General features: G+C 43.8%; 3 protein-coding genes across 10 annotated transcripts in view; 2 read left to right on the top strand and 1 right to left on the bottom strand.

The window, feature by feature from the left end:
• The window catches only part of LOC144986719 (NLR family CARD domain-containing protein 3-like), a 674722-nt gene that overhangs the window by 147145 nt on the left and 506181 nt on the right, over positions 1-21396 (bottom strand). The window lies entirely within an intron of this gene.
• The window catches only part of LOC144986673 (NLR family CARD domain-containing protein 3-like), a 497154-nt gene that overhangs the window by 300181 nt on the left and 175577 nt on the right, over positions 1-21396 (top strand). The gene's annotated exons all lie outside the window — the stretch shown is intronic.
• On the top strand, positions 939-20004 carry LOC144987750 (uncharacterized). The gene is made up of 3 exons (XM_078937080.1): positions 939-1561; positions 2940-3440; positions 18977-20004. The coding sequence occupies exons 1-3, from the start codon at positions 1414-1416 to the stop codon at positions 19801-19803; spliced, it is 1476 nt and encodes a 491-aa protein (XP_078793206.1). The 5' UTR covers positions 939-1413; the 3' UTR covers positions 19804-20004.

The following is a 21396-nucleotide window of genomic DNA, read 5'->3' as shown; positions in this document are numbered from 1 at the left end:
GCAGACCTTCATGTGACTGTGGGAGCTGCAGCAGCTGAGGAGCTCAGCATCTCTGCAGACTCAGACGGAGCTCAGAGCTTCTGAGTTGTGGAAGTTTAGTGGCTGAACTTCTTGTAGGTCCTGCTTGGTTCAGGTTGTTGCTGGTGGTGGAAAGAGCTCCTGCAGACCTCTTTGCTGTTGGAAGGATCTTCTGTCTGCAGACTCTCTGATGCTTCAGCAGGAGGCGCTGCAGTGTGGTCCTCCTCATGAGTCCTGAAGCTGCACCGTCAGCTGCAGAGCTTCAGAGCTGCTTCTTCTCAGACCAGTTTCTTTGGCTCTGATGTTTTATTATATTATTTTCTAATTATTATTTATCCTAATTAGTTTTCCTCTTTCACATGTGAGCATTTATGGTGTTTACATGTATAAAGGGTACATCTGATTAAATTGATGTACTGATTTAAAAGGGGACAAACTTTGTGGCTTATACAAACTAAATAATATTTTAATAAATATCCTTAATCAAAACTTATAATAATAATAGTAAAACATTTTTGGTAGTAGGATCAAACTATTTTAGTATTGTTAAATAAGGCAATAACTAGATTGTGAACTATTTCAAACTTTTGTTTGTTTGTGTGTTTTTGCACAACAAACTGACTGGAAATTATATAGTTACAGTACAAAACTTTATTTTTTAATTGTTGTTAGGTTCTGTCATCAAAGTTTGAATCGTTTTATATTAAAAAAACAAAATATATTTCATCTGGACTATACAGCATTTACTCTTTTTTTCTGTTAAATATGCCCAGGAAGACCAGCCTGCAGATGATAAAATTATGCCCTATCATCATTAGCTGTAACCAGAAGTTCATGTCCTGTTCCCCTTTCTCCATTTTGGTAAAAAAAAAAAAAAAACTTTTTCTTGTTGACAAGACTTTTTCTTGTCTTGTCAAGTCACACCGAACTATCATTGATGAAAAAAAAAATACCCGTTTATACATTTATTTGCCAGTAAAGGTTAAAAAATTGTTGTTTTCACCCGCCATCGACATCATAATATGAGCGACAGATAACACTCCAGACCAGCTGGTGGCGCTAAAGCACCATGACGCTGTTAGCCAAACAACGAAGAACAGCACGAGGCGCTAGCAGCGTTAGCTTGATAGCAGGCTAGCAGCGTTAGCTTGTGTTGAGAGGTCGGTGGTGTTTTGTTGGGACGTTTGTGAGGTTTTTGGACAGGAAGGACGATACGTGGTTCGTGTGGAACTCTCAGCATTTTCCAAAGTGTCGTAAATGAGTGAAGAAGTGTTGAACGGAAAGACAACGTGGATTGCTGTGATCATTGTGAGACTAGCAGATGATCGACCGGAGCTGCAGTGAAGAGGACGGCGGTGTTTGTGGGAGTTGGAGCTGAAGATCGGAGCAGGAACCATGTCTTCAGAACCTCAGGAAGGTTCTGTCAGAGAACAACTTTCTGCTGCTGAAGGAACCATGATCGTCCAGAACGAGGAGGAGCTCTGTCGTCAGCGCAGACTGCTGGATAGCAGCTGGAACCCGCAGCTTCAGCTACACATAGTTGGTACGTGATTAAAAATTTAAAATCCTTCTTTGGTTGCCCTGATCTTTATGTCACTGGAAGGGATTGTTTCCGTCTCTTCCGGCCTTCACAGATTCAGATGGTTCAGGACGTCAAAAAGTGGAATGTGCAGAAATAAAAAGACACACAAGAGTCTGCATGAAATTTCAAACCTTTTCCAAAAGGGGAGAGGTGGAGAAACGCTCTAGTTGTTTCGCGCGGTGTTGTGGCTCCATAAACACTCCAGTACAGAAAGAAAACAGAGACCAAAAGTCAAAAACAGGCCTACTGGTGACCTTGGTACTGTAGAACATGTATGTTTTAATATCTTATTCTTTATTATGTTACAGCTTTATCCTTAGTGTGAAGTGAACTTATTTTGAACTATCCAGATTTATGGTCGTGTGACATTCCTTTTTACTTTATGGTTGCAGCATCCTGTGAAGAAATGGGATGTTCTTTGTGCAAAGTTAGGTGTTTTCCATAGGTGCAATAAATATGCGATGGACTATATATGTACCATCTGGGTTGAAGATTCTTCCCCTGGGAAAGTGTGAAGATTCGTGTTCTCATGTGGAGGTTGGAGCTGACCTTTGCTCTGGATACCGGTAAAAGGAACCTTGAGTTGTCCAGGAATGATTTACTCTGACCAGATGGGGACTCTTTTGATCATCGGACTGTGTGCGCCGGTGAAACGGGCCCCTGGGAGGCGGAGCAGATCCGAAGTTGGCAAACCATCAGCTATTGGCCAGAGGAAGCAGACGGGCTATCAGTTGACGAATCAGAGCGACCAGGGGCGGAGATCCAGCGACCATGATCTTTCCGGAAGGCAGGGATTCAAACACATCTTAAAAAGACTGGTTTTAAAGTTTTCCATTGTTCTTGGGAAAATCTACGAATTATTCGCATGTAACTTGTGCGTCAGTAGATCTTTACTTGAGAATCCAGATATATCTGCATTAATTTTTTAATCTGTGCTTTAGAACTATTGTCAGGGAAATAAACTCTGTGTATTTTAAAACCGGTTGAATCCTTGTTTGTTTTACCACTCTCGACTATCGAACACGCATGGATGGAAAGAACTGAAAAGCGGACGATTTCTTTCCTTCAGTACCTATTATCTGTTACTGAAGGCAGGAACTATGGAGTGATATTTCTGCTACCACGTTGCACACAAAACCTTCTAAGTTGCAGGTGAAAATATTAAATATTTGCTTTTCTATAATTTATTATTCTGCTTTGATATATGTTTTTTTTTGGGGGGTGGGGCTGCAGTTAACAGCAACACTGTGCCTCCTGCTGGTCTATCTCCGCGTGACAGCGCTATCCAAAAGTCTTGGAAATGTATAAAAGGCTCCTTATTGTGTTTGTGTCCCTGCAGTCCTCCCCCAGCATTGGATGACTGAAGAGGAAGATCTCTGCAACCAGCAGAGGAACTTCAGAGTGGAACAGGAGGAACCAGAACCTCCACAGATTCAAGAGGAACAGGAGGAACCAGAACTTCCACAGATTAAAGAGGAACAGGAGGAACCAGAACCTCCACAGATTAAAGAGGAACCAGAACTTCCACAGATTAAAGAGGAAATGCAGGAACCAGAACATCCACACATTAAAGAGGAAAAGCAGGAACCAGCACCTCCACAGATTAAAGAGGAACAAGAGGAACCAGCACCTCCACAGATTAAAGAGGAACCAGAACTTCCTCAGATTAAAGAGGAACAGCAGAGCTTTAATGTAACTAATAGTCAGGATGAAGAAGGAAACCAACATGAAGAATCAACATCAACTAAAGATGAAGAGACAGACCCACAGAACAGAGATCAGAGGAAGAGGAGGGACAGAAGTCATGTCCAAAGTGTGGACAGCTCTTGCATGTCAGCAGGTCAGTGTGACTCTGATGTTAGAAAAAATCACAAGACAAATCTGGGTAAGAAATACAAAAAATCTCCAAAAGAAGACACATTTTCCTCTATCAAGTCTGGTAAAAACTCAAGAATAATTACTAACCCGTCTGACTACATAGAAACTGGGTCTGATGAAAGATGTTATATCTGTAAAGAATGTGGTAAAAGCTTTAGTAACATATCTCTGTTCAGAATTCATGTAAGAATCCATGCAAAAGATAAGCAATTTTCTTGTAAAGACTGTGAGAAAAGATTTTGTCACAGATCTCATCTCAATAGACACATGAGAACTCACACTGGAGAAAAGTCTTTTTCTTGTAGAGAATCTAATACAAGTTTTTGTGATGGTTCTCATCTCAAAAGACACATGAGAACTCACACAGGAGAAAAGCCTTTTTCTTGTAAAGAATGTAGTAAGAGTTTTAATCAAATATCTAATCTCAATAGACACATGATGACTCACACAGGAGAAAAGCCTTTTTCTTGTAAAGAATGTAATACAAGTTTTTGTGATGGTTCTGATCTCAAAACACACATGAGAACTCACACAGGAGAAAAGCCTTTTTCATGTAAAGATTGTAAAAAAAGTTTTAGTCGTTTATTTAGTCTCAACAAACACATGAGAACTTGTAAGACTTTTTCTTGACAATTTAAGGATCTATTGTAAACTCTAAATTCAAAACTTTTCTGATAAGAAACCTCAACCTCTGTACCACAGCAGAATAGTTCATTTTACAAAAGGGAAAAAGTTCTGTATCTCAAAAAAATGCAATATGTTAAAATAATTTTTAATGCTCAAAACATCTGGGGGGAAACCCATATGTTCTAATGAACTCCATAGCAATCTGAGCTTTCATTTCACGTACGCAGAGCCACAGGCTGATGGGTTCCATACCATATTGATGAAGTAACTTCATTAGAGGGAGGAACAAGTAAGTATTGAATGTGTAGAAATGAATTTTTCTAAAAAAAAAAAGAAACAAGAAAAACTTTGGTTGTTTTGATATATGATTTGCTTCCAGGAGGTCCTTTGTACCAACAGCAGTTAGACTATAGAATGACACAGTTTAGGACTGATGAAACTGCTGCTGTGTTTACTTATTTAGTTATGACGTGTACTTTTACTTCCACATTTTATTACTATTTCAATTGTTTACTAACTATTTGTTTTTCTAACTGCTATATTTCTTGTTTGGCTGCTGTAACAACTGAATTTCCCTCCGGGGATCAATAAAGTCTTGTCTCGTCTTATCCTGACCTTTTTGGACAGCTTTATTAGGTTATCATCTTCTCTAAGCCACAATTATCAAAAGCAAAAAAGTAAAGGATCAATACATTTCAATCTGTGTGTAATGATACTAGACAATGAGTTTCTTTTTTCACAAAATGAATTATTTTAGATATTAGAAATTAGTTGTTTTTGAATTATTAGAGCTACCGACAGTAGAGCTAACGTCTAGTAGAGATATGTAAGGGTTAATGGCCGACGAAGTGGGCGGTTATTACTTTTTAACACACGCCGTGGAAGCCTGAGCTGTCTGACGCGAAGCGGAGGTTGCTTCCGCGAAGTGCGTTAAAAAGTAATTACTGCACACTTTAAAGGCCAATAACCCGCTTATACCATGGTCACTTACAAAAGCAATCCATATTAACCTGGTTTTAGTCCTTAATTGTTGTTTTTTTTTTCCCCGATTTGGATCGCTTTTCTCACAGAGAGAGAGAGAGAGAGAGAGAGAGAGAGCGCTTCTAAGGCCATTTGGAAGGCTGGGCTGTAGGGCTTACAGGGACTATAAATTAACTATCTCTGGGACTGATTGTAGCTATGGGAACCACTTCAGTCGTCCGTTTACGTGTGAAGAACAAAGCTGTAGGATCGACTTCCTGCGGTGACAGATCCTGCCACCTGTGTTGGACCCCACGGGTGTTCCGTACCGTGTCCATCTGTGAGATTGCTCCCCAGAGACCAGATTCCAAGGATGGGCTGAAGGAAGTAGGCGGGCTCCTCTGTTAGCCAATCTCTAGCGACCAGAGGCGGAGATTCAGCGGCCATCATGCTGCAGGAGGAGGGACTCTGACCACATGTTTAAAAGGGCCATGCTTTGGCAAAAGCGTGTCTCCAGACAAGCTGCATGTGATTCGGATTGTAATGTCTTACGTATTGCAGGCCTTGATTTTGGACACCCAGATCGATCTGTTTTATTTTGTTTAGAGCTCTTTGTTAGGGACAATAAAACCTCTTAATTTTATTCCGTTCGCATTTTCTGGTCATTCTCCCGACTTAAGAACAGGCATGGAAGCAATCTAAAAGCGACTGATTTCTCATTTTCTTCACTCCTCGTCCCCTAAAGTTAAAAATGCTTATAACTCATTTGAAAGCATCATATTGTCTATAAATCACCCAAACAGGAAGACTCGAAAACCTGTTTTATTCATAATTATTTACCCCCCCCCCCCGGCCCGTATTCAGAATTTTTAACTGAGTTTTCTGACTTCCTATCGACTATTGTCTTAGATTCTGATCAAATTATAATATTAGGGGATTTTAATATTCATGTTGATGACCCCAGTGACTGTCTAGGAAAGGCTTTTGCAGCTTTATTAGATGATGTTGGTTTCACCCAAAGTGTGAATGGACACACTCACTGTCATAAGCACACCCTGGACCTTGTTTTAATCCATGGTATAGAGATCAGCCAGCTGAGTGTCTTTCCTCTTAACCCCTTCATTTTTGATCACTTTCTGATTACCTTCCAGTTTACATTAGAACATGCTACTGCCCCAGTGAATAAGAAACAGCTTAGAAGAACCTTAACTGACCGTTCTGTGTCTGAGTTTAAACACACAGTTCAGCCAGTACTTAGTGATATTCTGAGAAAATACTCTGAGACAAGCTCCCATAGCATCCTAGTATAAATGACCACTTTGTTAATGATGCCTTACAAGCCTTCAGGAGTACACTTGATAATGTTGCCCCCCTGAAACCTAAGTTCGTTAGACAAAACCAAGTAGCACCGTGGTTTAACGCTGATACACGTTCTCTTAAACAAGTAACCCGTAAGAGAGTTAGGAGACAATTTGTGGAGAGAGTTTGTAGATTTAGGAGAAACCAACGTTTGAAATGAAACCAAAGTGTCCTAAACCAAAATCACTGAGCACATCTCAATGTTCCACAAACAGTCATTTTCCACAGTGGACCGTCAACTGGTCACATGAAGTAATTTTGATCACTGATGGTGCTCCATCAAAGGTCAGGAAGAAGGCAGGTGTTGCCACAAAATTCAGGCAGAAACCAGGAAAAGATTTTTATAATAATGAATAATAATAATAATGGACATTTCATTGTGTTTTGCACACTTGAATGACAGTAAATGTGTTTCTGCACAGGATTTGAATCCTGATATTGATGGTCTTGTGAAGTTTCAGGAGAGAAAGGAGGTTAACTCCAAGCTCTTATGTTCACAAATGTTTGCAAGTTGAATTTAGTGTAATTTTGTCATCGTTTGGACATTTACATTTTAGGAAGATGTTTCATTTTTTTCTGTAGCCCCTCTTGAATTTATTATCAGGATTGCTTCAGTGTCAGATTTAAAATATTCAGGCTGTCTAGAATTGAATAAACCAATATTTTTTAAAGTGAAATTAATTTTATTTAAGATCCATTGGCCTCTGTGAATGAATGTGTAATAAGAAATGATTAGGCTACCATGTTGGTTGAGGCATGTTTTCCAATTGGGTAAAAAAAAAGAATAAAGCTGTTATTTTGCCTTTACGCTACTGGTCCGGCCCACTTGAGATCAGACGGGTTGAATGTGGCCCCCGAACCAAAATGAGTTTGCACCCCTGGTCTAATGGCACCAAAGGATTCTGGGATGCGGGTGGGCATGCATGTTTCTTTTTGTTGAACCATGACTGAAGTGTCTAAGACCTGAAGTCAGGTCCATGCTGTTTGGCTGCTCACAGGTGTGTTGAATAATGGGTGGCTTGCTGCTCGGAGTTGGATTACGACTCAACCCATGCTCTGAGACCAAAGAAACGTTCAAGGCGGCCACCAAATAAAACCACAAATTAGCCGCGTCACTGAATAAGTCGCAGGGCTGTAAGTGCATGACAAAAGTAGTGGCTTATTGTCCGGAAATTACGGCATTTCATATATATAAGTAGTAATGTATTACTACGGAGCCTATGATCTGAAATACTCCATTACTGACCAAAGTAACTACTGTTAGTCATTACTGTTACTATGTAATTCATTACCCCAACACCGTTTATTAGTTAGTAGTCAAACCATGAAGAGCTGTCTTAAAATTAGCCATTATATTATTAAATATTTTTCATTTTGCTTTAGAAACCTGTTCATTATTTTAAAACAGCTTTTTAAAATACGAATTTTAATCATGGTGAATATTATTATAATTCTATGGCTTTTTTCAGAAACTCAGATCTCCAAATCAATATTTTCCTAAGTATCTTTGTTTTTATTTCATGTTGCTGTTTTTCAGAATGACTTATTTGTTTCATAATGAACTTTTTCAGAAGAATGAGTCTGTCAATCAAACCAGAAAGGCGGAGACACATTTGTGATTGGCTACTTCTTTACTCAGACATAAGCAGCAGCACCCTGACTACATTGATGGAAGATGCATCAGTGAACGTGCATGCACCTCAACACTAGGGGGGAGTATGCACCTCAACACATCCACAGTGTTACCAGATCTGGCGGTTTTGGTTCTAAATTTGCAGATACAAATTGGCTATTGAAGGTTTTAGGGTTGGTTCTGCATTTATTTTTTTTCTCGTGAAAATATAGTAGCGGACTACATTGGGCTTGGAGGCTGTTGGAATGCCTCTAATCTTTTATGTACTGGAGCTCTGTGAACGCACCAGGATGTGTGTGGGAGGAGCTACTAGCTAATGTTTGTAGCCTGGTCGCTACATGGAGCGGTGTCTGTGTTTATGTCACTTTGCATGGTAGACACGGAGAATGTTCAGAGATCAGGTTTTAATTTTGAAGAGTTCTACATGGTAATCATGTTTCCAAGTTTGAGTTCATGACATCATCCCAGCTTCAGCTCCCTTGATGACAGCCGCTTCAGCGGTTTTTCCATCTCTCTCTGGCTGAGTTTGAAAGCTTGCTGTCCCGCTTTAACCCTAAAGGGAACAATAAAACCAGATGACCTGATTTATAATTATTGTCTCCATGAAAATAAAAATATCATAAGGTTCAGAAGTCCCGAGCAGGCTGGCTCTGCTGGCCGTTATCTCGCTTCCCGGGAGCCGCCACAGTGATGGCATGTAAGGGAAACAGATGTGACGACAGACTGGATCTGTGAGCACAACAGCGGAGTTGTTTGGCCGTGTTAGCCATTTTGCATTTTCATTTAAGGACCTTGTGTGTTACTATTGCCAGCAGATTTGTCACAAAGCCTCCGTATGCCCAATTCGCAAGACTAAATTCACAGGTGTTTGCTACGCACCCAGGCCAGAGACTGTCGCAGGAGCAGGGCCTGTTCACACGGACAAAGACATTTTCCAGCTACTTAAATCTGTGACTGTGAATGGACAGCAGGTTACTGCTATGCTGGACACTCGTAGTTTTGTTTCTTTGGTCAAACAGAGTTTAATCCCTTTTGGTGGACTTGATTATGGTAGGCAAACAAATGTTGTGTGTGTACATGGTGACAAACATTTGTACACAAAAGCGGATGTAACTGTGACCATAAATGAACAATCATGTCTTTTGACTGCTGGAGTGGTAGAGAACCTGCCTTGTTGATTTGATTTTGGGGTTTTATTTACCTATGTTGAGGGACTTATTAAATGAGGCTACTGAAACAGCTAAAGCTAAGCTGAGCTACCTGTTAGTGTGTCCGCACCCATGCTTACTAGGGCTCAGGCTAAAGCTGGGAGGCAAAGTCTTCCACACATGAATGACAGATTCTTTGATGGGAGCAAAGAAATGTCAAAAAAAGTCCAGAGAAAGTTTGAAAAAAAAATTAAGTTGCCGGATCCTGAGATCCAATTGCAACAGAAACATTTGAAATACCAGCTGACATTTTAGCTTTACAAAAGAAGACCAAACTTTAAAACCTTTGTTGGCCAAAGTGACAACGGAAAGTGACAAATGTTTGGGAAATGTGAAGTTTATTGTTGTTGATGATGTTCTGTATGCAGCTGAAGGTGAACACCTACGGTTAGTTGTTCCAACCACCTCAGGCATCATGCTCTTAGCACAGGCACTCCCATGGGTGGGTCACCTGGGTCGTCGCAAAACATATCGTGTTAGTTCATGTTTCTTCTGGCCATCTATGTACACTGATATTCAGACGTACTGTGCAACATGTCCTACCTGCCAGAAAACTGCCATCACACATAAGTCAGACAGAGCATTACTGCACCCACTTCCTATCATTTCCACACCATTCAGGAGAATAGCCATGGACATTGTTGGACCTTTACCTAAGAGCAGCAGTGGTCACGAGTACATCCTGGTGGTCTGTGATTATGCTACACGGTTCCTAGAAGCCTTTCCCTGCACACCATTACAGCTCCTGCAGTCATGAGAGCGTTAATTCAGTTTTTCTCCAGGGTAGGAATACCTGATGAAATTCTGAAAGACCTGGGAACCAACTTTACCTCCCGGGTGATGAAACTTTTCCAACAGCAGCTTGTCATCACTGCCATCAAGGCGACTGTATGTGAGAACTGTTGGTGCCTCGCGGTTCATCCATTTTATGCATCATTTTTTTGTTTTTGCACTTGGCTGACCAGGCCATCTCCATGATTAATTCCACCAGACGCAATGCATGGCTGGGGGAGGCTGATATTGCTGATGTTCTCACTGTTTGGCCTCACCATCCCTCCCAGTGGCGTCTTTTGGCTTTAGGTGGCACTCAAAGTGTTATGTATCAGTTTAGCTTTCGGCTGTCATATCAGTCATGTTTTCGACTACATTTCTCAGAAGTCCTGTGGTGGACCTGGTGTAATCCTATGGGCTTCCCTTTGTTTAGCATCTTCTTGGTGTTTTCTCGGTGTTCTATTTTCTTCCATTATCACCGGTGTTTTGCATTTCTGTGGTCGCGACCCGTTTTCGAATCTAGGAGTCCGCTTTGTTTAAGTAAGACGTATGGTCCTCTGCCCATCTGGAATCATTTCTGCCATGGAGCTCTGGTTTATTGATGGATGCCTCTCTGCCACTATGTCATCCCTCGTGTTTGTGCAGCACATCCTTAATTCAATCTTGGTTTTATAATTAAGAATTTGTCTCTGTTGGGCCACCTGAATTTTGCTATGTGCATTTTTCCTCACGGCCATCTTGTTTTCTTGTTTTGGGTAGCTCAGTCCTGGACCTCCGCGTTCCTGTTGTTCTGGATGTTTCTGTCTTGTTTTTGGTCTCTAATTCTCGATGCTTTGAGTGGTTTTGTTATGACGATAACTGTTTGGATCTTTGGTTTCCCTCCACTTGTTTTCTGATGGTCCATCCTCTCCCGTCATAATTCCGCTGAGACTGCGCTGTCCAGAGTCCTGTGTTCCTCATCCAGTAATTATGAAAAAGAAAATTTCTACTTGTTCTGCTGCAGCTAATCATATATCTGCGTTACCTTTTCACCAGTACAGAGTTCCCTCGTTTTATTGCAGGACTTTCGTTCTAAAAATAACCATGATCGCTGAAATCCAAGGACTCTGATTACAGAAGTTTATGGCAGTAAAACTCCTCACTGCCTACATACACTTTTCTCAGACAGACATGAACATTTTCATCCTTGTCTCTTGTTAGAAGTCTCAAATTTTCATGGAAATTAAGTCCAGGATCTTAGAATGAAAACAAAGATCTGATGGATCAAAGATTTCTGATCTGAAGAGCTCCGCGTTTCTGTACAGGAGACACTGCACGGACTGAGGAGATTGATTGACATGGTTTCCAGCCAATCAGGACACAGAACAGGGTGCTGTATAAAAAAAGCAGCATAATTGATCTAAAAGAATGAGCTAAACCGGTAAAGATGAACTGCGATGTAGAAAGGGAAGACTGCCTTATGTTCTGTTTGACTGGAATTTTAGAGGGTTTCAGGTTGGAGCACAGACTGCAGAAGGGGGGATAAAATATCACTTCTTGATCATGTGAGCAGATAAAAAACAAAACAAAACATGGGTCTCTGATATTGTTCAGTGGGCCTGACCAAACATGGGGGCGAGCCAGATCAAGCCCGCGGGCCGTAGTTTGCCCACCCCTGAATTAGTGTGAAATATTTAATTAAACCGCGCAATATTAGTGCAAAGGTGAGCTAACACCTGTGCTCGAGTGAATGTTTATGTTCCTCTAAAAAATGCATGATGGAAGGTGAAAAGTAGGAGGGGGAGCGCCCAGCCATCCCTATACCAAGACCCCTGCCACAGCAGCTGCGGCAGCCAGAGCCCCCACGGCTGCAGATGGAGAGCAACTGCCCCCCAGGCGATTGCATCCGCGACCCAGGCCAGGGCCAGCAGGACCGCCCACGGGGCCCCCAAAGCCAGAAAGCAGGGAGGCATGGGGGCGGGGGACAGAGAGTGCAGCTCCAGCTCAACCAGGAGAGCAGCCCTCCGCCATGCAGCGAGGGCCCAATGCAGGGTACCGCCCCAGAAGAGTGCCCACAGCCCCAGATGAGGACTTCATAACCACCCAGGAGTTCTAGGCATTCGCCCGCCTGAACCCCAGGTACGAGCCAGGGCCCTTCAAGGGAGACCCGCCCCGCGCTCCATGCATCCAGCCACCTGGCCCACGGTTGGTCCATGAAGGAGCAAGGCAACGGGCAGGCCGCCCCCGCCCAGGAGGAAGACATCCAGGAGAAGAGGGGGTCCACACAAGGGGTGTTGTAAACATGGCCCGAACAAGCTCGTCCACACTGGAAATTTGGCGAGGCCCAATGCTCGGGGGGCAAGGACCAAAACCCACAAGACAGGGACACAGACACCCCCAGCTCAGGTGTAATGTCTTGCTATTGGTCTTGCCTGAGAGCTCAGGAATCCTTCTCCCCGTGTGGAGAGAGGACCGCCGGGCCCAGGAAGCCAACACCCTGGGAATACGGCCGCTGTCGCCAAGGGCCCAGTACCCCCTACCAGGGATGGGGTAGGGGACAGATGGTCCAAGGTCCCACTTTCCTTGTGAAACCTTTTAAAACCAAATCAAACCAAACCAAATGCGTGCATGTGTGTTTGTGAGGGTGTGTGCATGTGTGTGTGTTTATGTTGGAATGTATATTTGGAGGAGTATATTTGGGGGTGTATATTTGGGGGTGCAGTTAAAATTGGAGTGTAGGGCACTGAGGGGACCTCTCCTGATTACTCAGTGATGTCCCATCACTCTCCCCACCAAGGGGCCCTAAATGTCTACCGTGCAGTTAAAATTGGCAGGTAGGGCGCTAAAGCACATCAGCTGCTTGCTTACAGTGATATTCAAGCACCCCCCCCCCCCCTACCATGGGCCCTACATGCCTATGGTGCAAATAAAAGAGAGAGGGGGGGGGACTATTAGATACATCAACCACAAGAGGGGGACCACTGCCAAGTAGCTCCTCCCCCCAAGGTGTAAGCGCAGGCTGACTCCCCCCCCCCCCCCATCACCCTATCCAGCATAGGGCCCAGGTCCCCTCAGCCCAGGGGCCCCATCCTACGAGGCGCCGCCACCACCCACCTCAGAAATAAATACACTCCACAGATCAATCCATCAGAACAAAGCATCAACTCATTTCTCAACAATATAAACCTGCCCAAGTTAAACGAAGATCAAATCACAAATTTAGACTCTCCGCTCTCGTTGTCTGAGCTTCATGAAGCTCTGTTACTTATGCCTAATGGTAAAGCACCAGGGCCTGACGGCTTTCCTGCAGAGTTTTATAAGGAATTCTGGGAACAACTGGCACCAACGTTTTATAAAACGGTAAAATTTATCAATGAAAGCCAATCTCTACCACCTAACATGAACTCTGCCAACATTATCCTTCTTCTAAAACCAGACAAAGACCCCACGAGTCCTTCAAGCTATCGCCCCATTTCTTTAATTAATGCAGATGTAAAAATTATCTGCAAAGCACTAGCACAGAGAATAGAAAAAGTCACTCCTGCCATAATTGACTTTGATCAAACTGGATTCATCAAAGGCAGACACTCGGATGACAATGTCCGCAGACTCGTTAACATAATAGACTTTGCCACCATCAAAAACCAGGAAATGACTATACTATCACTGGATGCTGAAAAAGCCTTTGATAGAGTAAATTGGAAGTTCCTCATTGCTGCCCTCCATAAGTTTGGGTTTGGAGAATCATTCATCAATTGGATCAAAATATTATATCACAACCCCAATGCATCAGTTAGAACTAATAAACAGACTTCCAACAGGTTTTTTCTTGGAAGAGGAACTAGACAGGGTTGCCCACTCTCCCCCTCGCTTTTTGCAATATTTATCGAGCCTCTAGCTGCAGCAATAAGACAGAATGAGAGTATTAAAGGAATTAAAACCAAACACAGCCATCATAAAATTAGTCTCTATGCAGATGACATATTACTGTTTTTAAGTAATATACATTCTGTAAATGAAACGGCAACAATCATTAATGAATTCTCTTCTATATCAGACTATTCCATTAATTGGAATAAATCTGTTTTATTACCACTGAACAGTAATGCGGAGCAAGGACTCACAATACCAGTTAAATCAGGCAATATAAAATATCTAGGTATTTATTTTTCCCCCAAAATATCAGAACTGGTGCTGCTAAACTACACCCCATTACTGAAAAACATACAGGACGACCTAACACGCTGGACCAACCTGCCTTTGTCCCTTATGGGCAAGGTAGCCACGGTTAAAATGAAAATCTTACCCAAAGTTAATTATCTCTTCTCAATGATTCCCACACAACCGCCATTAAAATGGTTCAAAACATTAGACTCATCCATATCAAGCTTTCTATGGAACAATAAACCTGCAAGAATTATTCTAAAAACTTTAAAATCTGCAAAAAGCTGTGGAGGATTAGAATTACCTAACTTCCACAATTACTTTCTTGCAAATAGATTACAATACATCTTAAAATGGTTAAAAAATAATCCAGAAACCAACTCATGGTTAGATTTGGAACAGGCGTTATGTGGAAAGATCAACCTGTCAGATCTTCCATTTATTAGTCAAATAGTTAAAAAACAGGATTGTTTCAAAAGTATTAATATAAATGCCACTTTAACAGCCTGGTGGGAATTTCTCAAAATATCAAAATCATCAATTCAACCGTGCAAAATGACACCCATCTGGAACAACCCAGACATCCTCATAAACAAAAAAATTATCCACTTCCCAGCTTGGCAAGCAGGGGGCATAAAACAACTAGAGCACATAATTATTGATAGAAGATTCATAACTCCCCAGGAACTTCAAGACAAACATAGAATATATAACTTCTTGGAATATCAGCAACTTAAATCAATTATTACTAAAAAGTTTAAATACAGAGACAACGATTTAAAGCTACCAGATGTAGTTACCACTCTGATCAATTTCTCAATGAATAAAACTCTCTCCAAAATATACAAACTTTTATGTAATTTAGATAACAATATTTCACTTCCGACAACAAAATGGGATGCGGATTTGAGCATCAGCACAGATGAAAGTTTTTGGTCAGAACTTTGTCTAAACACCTTTAAAATGACAAAAAATCCAAATCTGCAGCTAATCCATTTCAAAACTCTTCACAGAATTTACTACACTGGACAGAGGATGTTCAAGATGGGTCTCAGTAACTCAGACATTTGTCAGCACTGTGACAGTAATCTACCCGACAATTACATGCATGCACTATGGTTCTGCACGCCTGTCCAGGCTCTCTGGCAGCAGGTATGTGCCGATCTATCAGTCTGGCTTAAGGTTTCAATCACAGCTTCACCGTCACTTTGTGTGCTTGGTGACATGAGTGCCATCGATGTAGAAGGAGGATTAGGCTCTATCATTTTCATAACTCTTTGCATTGCTAAAAAAACTATTTTAATAAATTGGAAAAGCAAAAAAAATATAAATATAAGTCAACACAGAAATCTGCTGCTTGATCATATCAGCTTGGAAAAAATGTCAGCCCAAAGTTCAAGTAACTTTGAAAGAATTCGGTCTCTCTGGTCTCCCATAGCTAACTCCGTGACTTAGGGGGTGGGGGGGGTATGGTCGTCGCTGCTCCTTGCCCTTCTGCCGTGGGCCGGGGTGGGGGTCGGGGCCTCCGGTGCCTGGCCGGGGGTGGTGGGGGCTCCGTTGGTCGGGGGGTCGGGTCCGGCGCCTGGGTGGGGCGGCCTGGGGCGCTGCGTGGTCCTCTGGGCTTGGGTGTGGGGGTGCGTGGTGGGGGGGGTGGGGTGGTGGTCTGGCTTGGCTTGGGGGGGTGGTCCCTTTGCCTGTGCTGGGGGGGGTTGGCGGGGGGCGCTGCTCGGGGGGGGGGGCCCAGCGGCGCTGGATGGGCTTCCCGTCTACACCTGGGGCTGGGATCGGCCCTTCCCTGGCTCTGGGGCGGGACGGGACAACCCTCTTGGGGCCCCCGGTCGCTCTGGGTGTCATCCGCTTCGGCTGCGGGGTCTGGGGGTGGGGTGGGGTGGGGGTCTTGTCGGCCCTGTCCTGTGGGGGGGCATTCCGGGGGAGGGGGGGGGGGCCACTATTGGTACGGGGCAGGGGGGGTTGACGGGTCGGGGTCTCCGCTGAGGCCATCGGCGGTTTCCCCGGCCGGTTGGCTGCCTCGGTCCCGTCGAGGCCTGACCAGAGCTCTTCTAGGGCCGGCGTTTGGGGGTGGGGGCCTGGGCTTGCTCCGGGGGGGGCCGGCGCTTTCTGGCTCCCCTCTCTCTGTGTGGGGGTGGTGGTGATGGGCCTGGGGTGTCTGCGCCTCCGGGGGTGGGGCCCCGGGGCTGGGTGGGCCTGGCCCCCTTGCTGGAGGGGGGGGGGCGGGGGGGGGCTGTTTGACCACCGGGGGACAGTCTATCATCTGTCCCCAACTTACCCCCTTCCTCATATAACCTCATAATAGGGTGAAGGGGTGGGGGGCTTAGCCTGCGATGAGCCTTGGGGGGGGGGGGGTTACTAGGCAGTGACCCCCCTCCTGTGGTTGCCGTATGGAGTGGGCCCCCCCTCTTTCGGTTTTATTTGCACCTTAGACATGTAGGGCCCTTGGTAGGGGGGGTGCTTGGACATCACTGCCAGCAAGCAGCGGATGTCCTCCTAGCACCCTACCCGCCAATTTTAACCGCACCTTAGACATTTAGGGCCCCTTGGTGGGGAGGGTGAGGGGACGTCACTGGGAGTAATCAGGAGACGTCCCCTTAGTGCCCTACCCGCCAATTTTAACCGCACCCCCCTTAGTACACACACCCCTCCCCCCTCAATATATACATCCCAACATAAACACACACACATGCACACACACACTCTCTCAAACACACATACACGCACACACATTTTGCAAGGAAGGTGGGACCTAGGACCATCTGTCCCCTGCCTCTTCCCTGGTGGGGGGTACGGGCCCCTTTGCAACGGCGGCTGTGTCCCCGGGGTGCTGGCTTCCTGGGCCCGGCGGTGCTCTCTCCGCGCGGTGGGGGGGTTCACATTACATCTGAGCCGGGGGTGTTCGTGTCCCTGGGGGGTGGGTTCTGGTCCTTGCTCCTGAGTGCTGGGCCCCGCCAAATTTCCAACTGTGGCCGAGCCTGGTCGGGCCATATTTACAACACCCCTTGTGGGCCCTCTTTTTTCCCCGGGGTTCCCCCCTCCTGGGCGGGGGCGGCGGGCCCCTGCCTCGCTCCTCCCTGGACCAACCGTTGGCCGGGCGGATGGCTGCCTGGAGTGCGGAGTGGGTCTCCCTTGGGGGGTCCTGGCCCGTACCTGGGGTTGGGGCGGGGGGATGCCCGGAACTCCTGGGTGGTGGTGGGGTGCTCGTCTGGGGCTGTGGGCGTCCTTCTCCGGTGGGGCCCTGCGTTGGGTTCTCCCGGCGCGGCGGGGGGGCTGCTCTCCTGGTTGGGCTGGGGCGGCGCCCTCTTTCCCTCCGTGCCTCCCTGCTCTCTGGCTCTGGGGGCCTTGCGGCGGCCCTGCTGGCCCTGGCCTGGGTGGCGGGCTTGGTCGCCCGGGCGGCGGTTGTTCCCTGCCGGTTCCCGTGTGGTGTTGGGGGGAATCCGGCTGCCGCTGCTGGTGCGGTGGGGGTCTTGGGGTGGGGATGGCTGGGCACTCTCCCTCCTTCTTTTCACGTTCCACCATCCATTTTAGAAGAACATAAACACTCACCTGAGCACAGGTGTCAGCTCAACAGACTGAATGACTGAAATATTTCACACTAGTTGGTTTTAAGGCATAAGTATGCGTGTGAACACTATCTGTTTTGTGTACATGTCGACAGGTGGACATTTTTGCAACTAACAGGTGTGTTTATAACATTTGAGTGTGTGTGTGGACAGGCTCCGCCCTCTTTTTTTGTTTTTTTTTTTACATTTGAACCTTACCATAATGATTAACAACCAGTAAACTTGTTGCTTTATGCTGCTTCATGGTCTTATCCCCCTTCCCCTCCTATTATCACCCCCTACCCCCCCTCTCTCTAACGTCCCTCTTTCTTCTTCCCCTCTTTCCTTTTCCGTCCGGTCCAACACCAAAGATTTTCAGACGTGTTTGAAATTAATAAAGTTTGGCCTCAATTACAAAAGGGGTTTGTTCAGACATACCTTTGGTTTGTCTGAAGATTAATAACCCCTCTTGTTAAAGTAAAATATGTCCAACCCAAGAGGCCCTCAGCTCTCATCTGTCTGCCTAGCTGTTGGACAGGACAAGTTAGAAAAAAAAAAAAAAAAAAAAAAAAAAAAAAAAGAAATAAATACGGCATTGTGAAAAACAGCAACATGAAATAAAAACAAAGCTACTTTGGAAAATATTGATTTTGAAATCCGAGGTTCTGAAAAAAGAAGTAGAATTATAATAATATTTCACATGATTAAAAATGAATATTTATTTTTCTCACAGTTTATTCTCATACTCCCTTTTTTCTGTGCATGTGTGATCTGCTGAGCAGGCCTCAGAGTTATCTTCACTTTAGCCTTGAAGCGTCTTTCCAGCAGCAACCGGTGGGCGTGATTTTCACACGAGGTCTATCGGACGATCTTCTGAATATGCAAATGCAGGGTTTTTATACCAAGCCCATCTCTGAGCTCGTTGGTTCGGACTTTGAATGCATCATGTTCATCTGTCTGTCCCCTTCGTGCTTGTACAAAGTAAAACCTCCATAAAAGATAACTGTCTCTGAGTCATTATTCAATCATTTCTGTGTGCAGAACCTAATCTACCTATTTTACAGTCTTGTTGAGAAAATCTCCAGTTTCCTCACATTTATTTAATCAAATATTTATTTATTTAATTATAAACAGTATAGGACTCCATACAATAGAGCAGATTTTGACTTTTATTGGTGTTTGTTAATACACAAACTCATTTAAATGTATAAAATGGCTTTTTCTTGTGTTTGCATTCCTGCAGGTCTCCCCCAGCATTGGATAACTGAAGAGGAAGATCTCTGCAACCAGCAGAGGAACTTAAGAGTGCAACAGAAGGTACCAGAACCTCCACAGATTAAAGAGGAACCAGGGGAAGTCTTTATCAGTCAGGATGAAGAGCAGCTTGATCTGAAGCAGGAGACTGATACCTTGATGGAGATTCCTACTTATGAGGAAGATGAGAACAGTGATGCAGATCTAAACAATCAGCAAAGGAATTTCAGAGTGGATCATGAGGAACCAGAACCTCCACAAACTGAAGAAGAGCAAGGGGAGCAACAACTTCAACAGATTAAAGAGGAACCAGAACCACCACAGATTAAGGATGAACCAGGGGAACTCTGCATCAGTCGGGATAAAGATCAGCTTGATCTGAAGCAGGAGACTGATACCTTGATGGAGATTCTTACTTATGAGGAAGTTGAGAACATTGAAGCAGATCTAAACAATCAGCAGAGCTTTAATGTAACTGATAGTCAGGTTGAAGCAGAAAACCAACATGAAGAATCAACATCAGCTACAGATGAAGTGACAGACCCACAGAACAGAGATCAGAGGAAGAGAAGAGACAGAAGTCATATCCAAAATGGGTCTGATGAAATATATTATGCATCTAAAAAATTTAGTAATAAGTTTAGTGGGCGGCCTCAGTTGAAATTTCACATGAGAACTCACACAGGAGAAAAGCCTTTTACTTGTAAAGAATGTGATACAAGTTTTAGTCGTATATCTAATCTCAAAACACACATGAGAACTCACACAGGAGAAAAGCCTTTTACTTGTAAAGAATGTGATACAAGTTTTAGGTGATATATAATCTCAAAACACACATGAGAACTCACACAGGAGAAAAGCCTTTCCCTTGCAATGAATGTGATACAAGTTTTATTGATTTATCTACTCTCAAAACACACATGAGAACTCACACAGGAGACAAGCCTTTTACTTGTAAAGAATGTGATAAAAGTTTTAGTAATTCATATAATCTCAAAATACACATGAGAACTCACACAGGAGAGCAGCCTTTTTCTTGTAAAGAATGTGATAAAAGTTTTAAACAAAAATCAAAACTCAAAATACACATGAGAACTCACACAGGAGAAAAGCCTTTTTATTGTAAAGAATGTGATACAAGTTTTAGTCGTATATCTAATCTCAAAACACACATGAGAACTCACACAGGAGAAGAGCCTTTCCCTTGCAATAAATGTGATACAAGTTTTAGTCGAATATCCATTTTAAAAACACACATGAAAACTCATACAGGTAGAAGATAGTTTTTATGGCTGATTAAGGTCTTAGTCATAAATGTAATTTAGTATAATACATTAGAACACACACACAGGTGAGAAGCTTTTCTTTTAAAACAAAAACATTTTTTTTATAAAAGATTTAGAGAAAAATCTCAATCTGCACTGTGGCGCAGTGGTTAGTGCTCTTGCCTCACAGCAAGAAGGCCCCGGTTGGGGGACATGAAAAACTACATCAACGGGGGACCTTTCTGTGTGGAGTTTGCATGTTCTCCCCGTGCATGCGTGGGTTCTCTCCGGGGTCTCCGGCTTCCTCCCACCGTCCAAAAAAAAAAAAAAACATGCTTCATAGGTTAATTGGCAACTCTAAATTGAACATAGGTGTGAGTGTGAAAGTGAATGGGTGTGTTTGTGGACATTATACCCTGTGACAGACTGGCGACCTGTCCAGGGCTTCCCCTGCCTTCGCCCACAAGTGGCCGGGATAGGCTCCGGCAGCCCAGTGACCCCGAAAGGGAAAAACGGTATGGAAAATGAATGAATCTCAACTTCGAAAACAGAAAAACTTAGAACAGAAAACTTTTTATCCACCTTTGTCATGGTAGGGAGAACACGTCAATCAAAGTAAGGGTGGGGTCATAGGATAGCACAAGGGTTACAAAGTGTGTTGTGTGCTTCCTGCCAGCGACTGCTTTGGTATTGGAGGGGTAAATTATCTCAGTCATACTGGTGGACTGGTTGTATTCTGCACCTTCCCACATTGCCAAAATTGCCTAAATCTTTTTCAGTGACTATGATGTTACTGTTTGATCAACCAGTAAAGTTCCCTGAGCTGAATCCAATGAATAAAATCTATGATCTGTTAACAAGAGGAAGATGAAACACCAGGCCTAATGATAAAGATGACTTGAAGTCTGCTGTTTAATCTCCCTGAGCTTTCATTACATGTGCACCCCCCCAATCTGGTGGCCTCAATGACACAGAGCATTGATGTAGTAATTCAGTCCAAAGGAGGAATTAACTACATTTTGTCCTTTTTATTATTTTTTTAACTTATTTAGTTGACCGTTGTTGAAATCTGATTTCTTTATTACATTTCTTTAATTTTATCAAAGCAATGAAACATAATTCATTGATATTGTAATAAAGTTAA

Source organism: Oryzias latipes, chromosome 2, assembly GCF_053564925.1.
Source record: "Oryzias latipes strain Hd-rR chromosome 2, Olatipes_Hd-rR_3.1".
In the NCBI taxonomy this organism is placed as follows: Eukaryota; Metazoa; Chordata; class Actinopteri; order Beloniformes; family Adrianichthyidae; genus Oryzias; species Oryzias latipes.
The sequence above is the reverse complement of the archived record's forward strand: the minus strand, read 5'-3'. Positions and strand labels throughout refer to the sequence as shown.

Coding starts and splice junctions, on each gene's coding strand:
- LOC144987750 (XM_078937080.1), top strand. CDS start 1,414: ATGTCTTCAGAACCTCAGGAAGGTTCTGTCAGAGAACAACTTTCTGCT. Junction 1,562..2,939: donor GCTTCAGCTACACATAGTTG/GTACGTGATTAA, acceptor GTGTCCCTGCAG/TCCTCCCCCAGCATTGGATG. Junction 3,441..18,976: donor CAGCTCTTGCATGTCAGCAG/GTCAGTGTGACT, acceptor GCATTCCTGCAG/GTCTCCCCCAGCATTGGATA.